The sequence below is a fragment of the Thunnus albacares genome, chromosome 6 (genome assembly GCF_914725855.1).
Source record: "Thunnus albacares chromosome 6, fThuAlb1.1, whole genome shotgun sequence".
In the NCBI taxonomy this organism is placed as follows: Eukaryota; Metazoa; Chordata; class Actinopteri; order Scombriformes; family Scombridae; genus Thunnus; species Thunnus albacares.
In genome coordinates, this window is record NC_058111.1 from 14,333,712 (window position 1) to 14,344,197 (window position 10,486).

Genomic DNA, 10,486 nt, shown 5'->3' on the forward strand with positions numbered 1-10,486 from the left:
TCCTCCTGGCTATGTTGAAAAAGAAAGTCAGCAGCAGTGCAGAGAAAGAGGAGGAGCAGCAGCGGGGAAGACAGAACTCTGCATGCAAGTCTCTGCAGCCAACAGTGTCCATTCAATCGTAGTGTACATACTTAACTAAGAACAGCTGGTATGGATAAGGTGACATCAATGCAATCAGGGATTTAAAACTGGCCACCATCTGAGAAGAATTATTATTACATTTTCTCACTTGTTTTCATATAAAAATTTATTGACAAAGATACAAGTGGCCCCAGATATCCTGTACAGATGATTCTCTTCCTTTCTTGACAATAGTAAGCCACGTTACAGATTTACAAAGGTACATTAGTACAGACATCAAACATCTAGGTAGTCCAGGGTAAAATATACTGAGAGAGCTCCACAATCATTTCTCCAGAATGATTACAACAGATACAAAACAGAAATTATTATCTGTCATCACAAGAGCACAGTGCAGTATTTACTTTGAGGTATCTCATACAAACAAGTCTTCAATATGTTGATGGAGTCACAAAGCAGGTGATTGAGTGCGTATGTCCGTTCTGCTCATTTAAAAGCTATTATTCCTTATGTTGCACTTGTGTAGTTAAAACCAGCTGTGATAAATCATTGTTTCACTGATAATATTTTGATACTTGACTCATGCACTAAAAGGTTTGAATTAGTGATACTGATTTGAACAAAACGGTTATCAACACAAACTAATCTGGAACGTCACAACATCCTGTACAGTACACCTTTCATTCATTGTAGTATCATATACACAAAATACTGTTGAGTATTATCTTCTATTTTTTTTTCTGTGGAGAACAGGTTAACAAATCGAGAAAGATTGTGGTAACAGAGCCGTCGCGGACCTTAACCTCAGAGCTGTCAAAATGAAAAACTGTTCGACCACATTCCTCGCCCAGTCGGTAATAGATGGAGAAAGAAACGAGGAGTGATAGGTAGCCCTCAGAGCAGAGAGTCCCCTAGTCATAGTGCATTACAATGTCTGCACAGCACATCCATGCAGCAATCTCAGGTTCAGTGCATTTACTTTTTTCCTCCAAAAGCCGTCCCAGGTACACTTCTTTAACCACAAGCTCTCACCTGCTTAATAGCTATTGATTAAGCATCAGCTTGGCGGCTGCAGAAGGTGCTATCCATCCTCAGTCCTATTTTTTCTGAACAAATTGATGAACAGGACATTATTGCCTGTAGGAAAACCTATTTTCCTTAGCTTGGCTGATCATAATGTTCATTTTGTCCAAAGTGTAAACAACACGAACTACTCAGTGAGAATGAAGAGTGATGGCTCTACAATACATGTATAGAACAATACAGTACAATAGTTTATCGACATCGACAGGCTGCAAGCAACCGATGGTCATCACAGGGTTAAATGGAGTATTTATCCTACAGTTCTATAAACCATCGTCCCATTACATTTTACACACAGCCTTCAGTCCACACAGTGCATTTACTTATTCAATCCCAGGTCCATTGTGGTTTCTAGTACTATTTCCAAAATCCACAGCCATGACTGGCACACAGAGGCCACCTCTGTGCCCTGTCACATCCTCCTGTCCCCATTCTCCACATACTCAGCCAGGCTGTTGAGCGCCGTCTCCTCGCTCTTGGACTGAAGGACATTGTCCCCCTTTCTGGAGGGTTTTTTAGTGGCCCTTGAAAGCTTCCTCCGGAAGGTATCTCCAGCCAGGAAGTAAAGAATAGGATCCACACAGCTGTTGAGGCTGGCCAGCCCCCGCGTCACCTGGTAGGTGGCGTAGACGCGGTTATTAAAATCACACATGTCAGGGCTCTGGAAGTACAGCCTGGCCCTCATGTTAAGGTTCTTCATCACATGGAAAGGCAGGTAGGAGACGGCGAAGACTGCGAGCACGATGATAACCAGGTGGATAGATTTCTGCCGCAGAGGCGCATTGTTCATGTCATTGCAGATTAACGCTTTGACAATCATGCCATAGCAGCAAAATATGATTATAAAAGGGACGCAGAACCCAAACACAGTCAAAGTCATGCTGTAGATAAAATAACCTGGTAACTCATCCTCAGTGGTGGTGTCATAACAAATGGTTGCATTGCGCTTCAAGCCGGTCCTGGAATAATATAGGATGGGAGAGATGCCTATAACGACCACCGCCCACACCAACGCACTGGTAATAACCGCATTTTTCTTCTTCAGTCGACCCAGAGACTTGAGCGGGTGCACCACCCCGGAGTACCTGTGAACACTGATGCAGGTCAGAAACAAAATGCTCCCGTACAGATTAACGTGGAAAATGAATCTCTGCAGTCGGCACAGAACATCACCGAATATCCAGTCGGTCTTGTTGAAGTAGTAGAAGATGAGGAAAGGCAAAGACAGGACGTAGCAGAAGTCAGCCAGAGCCAGGTTGAACATGTAGACAGAGATGCTGCTCCAGGGTCTCATGTGGCACACAAACATCCAAATGGCCAGGCTGTTGCCCACCAGCCCTGTGATGAAGACCATGATATAGACGGTGGGCAGATAGTAGAACTGAAAACCTGTCTTGGTGAGGGAACATCCTCTTGTGTGATTGTGGAGATCTGTCACATTCAGCAGAGAGGTCAAGTTCAGGTCTGTGGTCATGGTGTCAGGGGCAGAGGCAGGTCCTTTTACTGCATGAGAGGGATGAGCAGATGAAGAAATATTTGATGTTTAAGCTTATTTTTTGGTATTTAAACGCATTCTTAGACAGAAAATAACAGATTAAAATGTCACTGATCTGTTGCTGCATGCTATAACTATTCAACGTGAATGACATTTGCAATCAAAACCACTCGTGCGCGGGCAGGGAACACAAACTTAATTTTGCGGAACGCCTACACGCAGTCTAACAAATACTAGAGAGAGACAGAAATGATAAACGCATTACAACACTCACCGCTGAGATACACTTGTATTCCACATTCCTATAGCCTTCACAGTTGCAAAGATTTCAGGCAACACACGGACGGGGCGTTACGAGCTGTCAGGTGTCTTCATTCAGTCTCCTAACAGTTTTGGAAATTGTTTTAAAGTTACGATCCTTCGGCTTCGCTCTGTCACTTCAAGGGGGGAAAAAGTCTCCCGTCGGTTCGTCATGCAGGGCGACGATTTTCCCACAACGGCGGCGGTGGGACGCAACAGAGACAGCTGCAGGCTCTGGCATGAAGAGCAGGAATTAGAGGAGGCTCTTGTGCTACAGAGAGGGGAGGTGCGCACTACACAAAACCACTGAGCAGCTTCCCGTTTCTAAACGCGCTCTTTCTATTTCTTTTCTCCTCCAATTGGACCCTTATGAGATCTGACCTGGGCTGTGACTGTAGGAAGGTACGGAGCCCGTATAATACACAGATTATATCCGGTGATCAAGATTTCAGCTGTGCAGATTTGCGCAAGCAAATACTACTATGCGTTTGTCAGATGCAGATATTTACCATAGGGTTTAGTAATAACATTACTGCTGTTTCAATTAGAAATTCAAGGAATAGATAAAATATTAGGCCACATATCACTTTGGAAATAGTGTTTTGAAAATATTTTGGGGGTCTGTTGAGAAGTAAATGGTAAATGGTAAATGGACTGTACTTGTATAGTGCCGTTCTAGTCTTCCAACCACTCAAAACACTTTTACAATACAAATCACATTCACCCATTCACATACATTCATGAATGGGTACAGGGGCTACCATGCAAGGTCCCAAACTGCCCATTAGAGAAAAAACCATTCACACACTGATGGCACAGCCATCAGGAGCAATTTGGTTAATAGGTTTAAGTGTCTTGCCCAAGGACACATTGGCATGTGGACTGGAGGAGCCAGGAATCAAACCGCTGACCTTCCAGTTAGTAGACAACCCACTGTACCTCCTGAGCCACAGCCACCCATTTAAATCGGAAATAGGCAGATCCATAATGGACTACAGTGATATGTCATGGTAATGGATTTGTCAGTGCAATTCACATTTTGCATGATTCCTCCACACTGAGGAGTCAGGGCTCAATAAAGACATTGATTAACAATGACATTGGCTGGAGCATAAAAAACAAAAAAATACTGTTTTCTACATCAAGATGGTCATTTTCTTGTCTCCTAAAAGGCTGAGACAGACAGCTGTATGTGCGCGACTCACGGCCAAGGACAAAGCAGACACTGGCAGAGGCAGCAGACAGAGGGAGGATGGTGGAGAATAGAGAGGGGACTGGGGCCGTGGAGTGAGAGAGCCAAAGGTTAAGTTAATTTAGCTGTGATGCCAAATATCTTAAAAATGGTGGAAAGTGGACAGAGCCAAGGTTGTACCAATAATCTAATGGATGTTGTTAATAAGTAAGAGAATAAATGTCCACTATAAACTTTGTAGATGTACATTATGATCCATCAGAGGATATTAGGTGAGTTGCAGATATAGTTTTTATGTCACCATGATGTGAAACATCTGCCCACATATCAAGAAAGCAAACAACGCATAAGTGCACAAATTCATTTGTTGTTGTATAAAGGGACAGAAGTAGTAAGTATGAAGAAATACAAAAAAAAGATATAAACATCAACAAAGCATGAAATATTAAGCAATTAAACAAAACACAAGTTGCTTTATGAGCTCTATAAATTATTGCTGGCCGCTCACAACCAAAAGACGTTGCTAAGAGGAGACCATTCTTTCACAAGCTCATCCAAGGTTCCTTGCAATTTGTTGAATAACCTCTTGCAATGAAAAAATTATTCATTTCATTTCATTCATGAGTCATTTTTGATGTGAAACTAAATGACTGTTTCCAGGCAAAGCTAAAGCAAATCTGTAGACTCTAGGGAATAAGAAAAATTCCCGGTTATTCAGCGAACATGCTGTTTAAGAGGCTACCTCAACACAGAGTTGCTTATAACAATAGTGTAACAAACCCAAAGTAACTCAACTGTGTAATTTTACCTTTCACATCATTTCAAATGATTAGGTGTGAGATATACAGTATTGCTGTAATGGAAAACTATGAAATTTAAGTTGAGAATTCTCAATTAGAGTTACAGTTTATCTCTGTTTGACTGCATGATAGAGAGAAGAATATCTTAGAGAAATGAAGTAAAAATGGATGAGCACTGAATAGATTGAGCTCTCATTACGCTACTCCTCACTAATAGGTGTGGAGGTTTAAATTGTTGTAAAGATTCTCTGAGGCTAATTTGAGTATCTCTGTTTTGGAAACTGACAGCATAGCAATATTAGCACTTAATCAGTTCAAGACATTTAAGAGTATAAATCTGCCAAAACACAGAGTGATGGAATTTGCCCCTTGTAATTTATCCTTTCCGTGTGCAGTTGTTGGCAGCAAGGCAAAGGCTTCAATCAAACCAGAGTTCTTCAGGCATTTTTGACTGTGTAAACTCATTCCTAAAACATAGCAGTGGAGCCGGTTTAACATGTGACATATAGAGTTGCATTTGCTTACTCTTATCTGTCATGTCTCTGTCAAACCTGCCTCGCATCTTGTCGTATAAGACTGAAGTTACTTGAAAGGCGAGGATGCAAAATTTAAAGTCTCAAGGCAGGATGAGCAAACTTAAGACATGCTCTCTGCACCTGCTATTACATTTTCTGCCAAGGACCCTATCCTATTTGGCTCTGACCTCCATTTTCTGCCCCAGAGGTTGACAGGGACAGAGACATATTGGGCACGGCTGGATGTGCACTGTAAGATTAATTTAAATGTATTAAAACACCAACACAGGCGAGGTCAGTGTACCTCAACCTGCCAGAGGAGCTGCTGTGTGATGTTAATGTTTTCACAACATTTTTATGATGGTTTGAAGACATTTTGTTATTTGAAAAACCCATGAAAGTGGCATTTCTAAGCATATGGCACAATGGAGTTGAGAGCAAACTAAAACAACTAAATATAGATATTTTTACTCGAAACCACACCTGTAATGTTCTCTCATTTCTTCCCGTTACTTTTATGTATGTTTTCTATGTTCTACTGTTACCTTTACTGAATATTGGCAAACACATACTGGTGGGCAGGTGAATAGAAGAATAAATGCAAAGGAAAGTAGTAACTCTCGCACATACTGTTCTCTCAGCATTAAATCGATTGAAAATGTAATGTTTTGGTCATAGATCTTTGTCAGGCATTAAACTTACAATATAAAATGTCATCATCTTTACAGGCAAGGGCTGCAACAACCAATCAAAAATCAATTATACCTGTAACAAATGACACAATACTTTCATAAAAGCAATGTTTCATAAGATCCAAATAATACAATAGAAACCTAGAAATACAAAGTTCTGGACTGTCAATTCAACGTAAGTGATAAAAAAATGAGTCTCTTCAAGGACAATTTAGCAATTGGAGCTTTTAATCATATCAGCTGATCTTCCTCATTGGATGGAGTTTGCCCCGTTGTCATGGAATATATGATGTAACAGGGGAGAGGAGAAAGAAGGTCAGACAACAGCTAGTACAAGTAACTAATAATACAGTAAAGAACAAAGTCATACAGACAATTCAATATTTCAAAAGTCTGCAAATGAAGACAAATAGAGGTACAACAGAGTCAATGTTGTCTTCATTAAAATGCAGAACACTCTAACAGCGCTGCATGTTGAAAATTATTTATGGATCAACCTGGCTCGACTCTCGGTTACTCTGTTGTCACAGCTTTTGGTGAGTCAGGTGTTCCCAGTCAGAACCAATCCATGTCTGTGAGTGCAGCGTTACCATGCACATGCTCCCAGGTGTGGAGTTAGATAAGGACACAGTTGAAATTACCTTCTGCAGCTCCCATCCACTCACTCAGTATAGGACCGGAAGGCAGCGTATGGATCACTGCCTTCCGGTCCAAAACATTCTAGCTGCTGCCTCATTTGGTCTCAAGTGTGTGAAAAGCAAAGTGAATGCACAGAGAAGCATGACATTATTGCAGACACTTTAAAACATGTCATTACTTGAGAGATACTACTGAAATGCTTTACTACACATTCTTAACTCTAACTAGCCCTTTGGGTCCTGATGTTTCTCAGCTGCACCAGCGGATTTAGTCCCATTGCCGGAATCCCTTTAAGTGATTGGACGTAATAACGCTTCTCCTCATGTCCCAGATGTAATCATAATGACAAGTGTAAAGCAATGAAGGGAAAATCTATTTGTCTCAGGTCTTGACCTGTATTTCTTTACATGCCGCTTCACTGGTTCCTCTGACAACCCAATCACCATCCGAGTCTGGACGGCTAACACTGTTTCCTGCTTGTGTCATTCTCATTAGCTGTGGTCGAACCGGGTCTCTGAACGATGAAAATCAGACGCTAACTGGCATTAGCGTTCTTCATGCATCTGTCTCATTAAGGAAATCTAATTTGACAAGTTAGTGGATTTTTGGGGAAAATTATTTTTCCTCTTTATTGTTAAAATCCTCACTATCTCTTAAGCTCCCTCTCTGTTTCTCCATTTATTTATTTATTTTCTTTGTCTCTCTTTGTGTCCATCTCTCTCTCTCTCCGTAAAAAAAAAAATTCTTCTATTCAATTCATTGGCTTCTTTATTTTGCTTCATCCAATTCCAGGCTCATCACATTCTCATAAGAAGACCACCGCACACAACGCATGCGTGATTCAGATGAGCATCTCTGCCAGTATTGATCTTTCTTATCAGCCGTCCACCAGACTAGGCTGGAAAATAATTAATTCTGCTTTTGCCTCTCTTTTTCTGTCACTCTGCATCACTCCACACTGTTCTGCTTCCTCTTTTATGTTCCTCTCCCTTGCATTCATCCTTATATGTTTCAGATGAACATCCGCATTCCCCGCTCCCTTCCCCAAATGAGCTCCTGAAGAGGTGAGCCGAATGTAGAATGAGAGCTTTACCCGCATTGAAACTCTCAGCTGCCTGCCTGTATTTTCCCGTGCCTGTTCTGTGTTTCCAGCCTAAACACCCATTACTACTGGCCTCTATTTTGCCAGTCACTTGTTTTGAGAGTCCGTGAGTACTGAAACATTTAGCTAAATTTCCAGTAATAGCATGTCTGATAGCCTGGCAGACTCTTTCCCTGTGGGACTCTTGCTGTAATGACACTGCATGGTTCACTTGACAACATACTTGCAACCAAACATAGCTAGATTATAGTGCGTCAGCTGTCAAAAATGTTAATGTTGTGTTTGTAGTAGTGAGTAGGGCTCGTGTTCATAGTGCTGACATTTTTTAATCTTGCATATTTGAAATCAAAGCGTAATATTTACCATATTGAAACTCAATTAACATACTCAAGTTAATGTGATTTCTGAAGGGAGTCTGACATTGAAAAGATGGGGAAAAAAATACAGTGTAAACATGCAGGATGAATAAAGGGCTTTCAATGATGATCTGTTAAATAGTTGTGAATATAAACTCATTCTACAATTCATTTATTTTCTAAGCAAGTCAGTGTACACTGTATAACTGTTTGAAAACTATTAAGATTCTTATTTCAAAGGGGAAGCAGAGTGTTTATTCCACAAGAGAACTGATATCTCCCATCATTCATTTCATGGGACTATCTCTGTAATCATGGCAAGAAACTTTTTTAAAGCTGCTGCAATATATTTTTACCCAACTCTGCAGCTCTATGAAGCTTTTTAACATCTTTCAGCTGATTGTTTTGTTTTTCTGACCAGGTACTTTACTGTTTTGGTTCACTCTTTTCAATGTTAGCTTCTTTTTTTGGTCTGTTATCTGATTTTTCAACATAAATTAAAACAGAGAAGGAAAAGAAAACTTCAGACACTCGTGTGTGGAGCAAGAATGAAAAACTTAATTTAAAAAGCCTTTATTCAATATGGCTACTTAAAATAAAAAAATACTGGTAAAAAACACTTCAGCGCATTTAAAAGAAGAGGTGAGAACAATAATTTCAACCATAAAGGTCTTCATCATGGTACCCTGTTAAAAATCCCAACCGTTTTTTTTTATTGTACGTAGCCATATTGAATAAAGGCCTAAAGACCTAAAGTGCCTGAAGTTTGCTTTTCCTTCCATGTGATGACCCATATCTTGAAGAGCACCTGCGTTTTTCTTGAGTTTTACATGATCAAGACAGTCCTCGAGCACACCACTACCTTTTTTTCATAAATTAAAACATCTTTTCACCCAACTATGTAATATAACATATATTTTATTGATAGCATAAGTTGGGATAATTAGCTTTAGTAAAAAATCCCATGTCATGAACAAACAAAACTAGACTGTGCAGTGTAATAGTGTAACTAACCTAATGTGTCTCCACTTTGCACTCTGTGTGCAAAGTGGAGACTGATTACGTAAGCAACTTATGTCATAATATGTTATGATGTTATAAACCCATAAAGCAAAGATGCCAACACATCCTGAGCAGTCAGCATGACCGGTTGATCCAGGTGCTGTGTGGGAGAAATTATCTAATGACTGCTGCTATAATAATAGCACTCAATGTTTGTCAGACTGTTGCAGAAGAGGATCTTGTGGTCTTGTAGATCAGTCTTTCGCAAGGTAGGCACAATGTGATCGCAAGCGGCAGATGTCAATGTAAACAACATGACATAACCCAGAGAGACAAAATTACAGATGCTGAGGACGTCCTTGGTGCTAAAACGTATAAGGTCAACAGGACCTAGATATGCCAGATGGAATCAAACACAACCCCAAATCAATGCCAGTATTGCTCTGTAGGCTATCTGCTGAATGTGTAAATAGGCGACTGTTTGCTAACAAGTCCGACTATATCAACATACTATAAAAAAGTGATAATACTGTACGTCAGTGATAGTTTACAGCATATTTCCACTGCTCCCAAGTGGCCAACAAATCAATCAATGCAGGTTTAAAGACATAAAGTTTGATGTACACACATTCTCAGAGTGACCTTGACAAATTTTCAGCGATATTTCTAACTCATCTAAAGCACCAATAACCTCCTGCTCTCCTGGTATGATTACCAGGGAACTAGCGTCCACACAGAACAGACCTTAAAAGAAAGGTCAGTTAAATCAGGTGCCCTCTTTCGTTTTCAGTAAACAGCTCAGGTGTGTTCCCACACACACATACACAAAAAGGTCAGCTGCTCCCCAGGGCTCCTCTGGCTGCAACTGTGATCAACAGGCTAAACCTTATGACCAACCCCACATGCAGCCTCCAGCTCCACCTTCTCTCCTCCTTTTCATCTTTCATCTCTCTGCACATTGGTATCACTCCATCTGCATTTCTCAAATCCGATATCTGTCAATCTTAACCAAATGGCAAGGTATCATTTACTTTTGCTGTTCCACATTAAGCAACTGACTTTTCTCTAATCTGATCAATGCGGCTGAATGTCACAGAGGCTTTCTATCTAGCAGAGAGAAGGTCAGTGTGTCTGTTCTGTGTAAATACCGCAGTAATGTAGTTCCCGGGCCACCATTCTGCCAGACCTTTTACAGCGGAGTGAGTCAAAGTGTGGCTGGTATTTGTGCA

General features: G+C 40.7%; 1 protein-coding gene across 1 annotated transcript; it reads right to left on the reverse strand.

The window, feature by feature from the left end:
- Window positions 1–229: 229 nt before the first annotated feature.
- On the reverse strand, window positions 230–3,334 carry p2ry1 (purinergic receptor P2Y1). Its single transcript, XM_044355320.1, has 2 exons — window positions 2,934–3,334; window positions 230–2,667 (listed from the first exon to the last, which is right to left on the reverse strand). The coding sequence occupies exon 2, from the start codon at window positions 2,636–2,638 to the stop codon at window positions 1,577–1,579; it is 1,062 nt and encodes a 353-aa protein (XP_044211255.1). The 5' UTR covers window positions 2,639–2,667; window positions 2,934–3,334; the 3' UTR covers window positions 230–1,576.
- Between the last annotated feature and the right edge of the window lie 7,152 nt (window positions 3,335–10,486).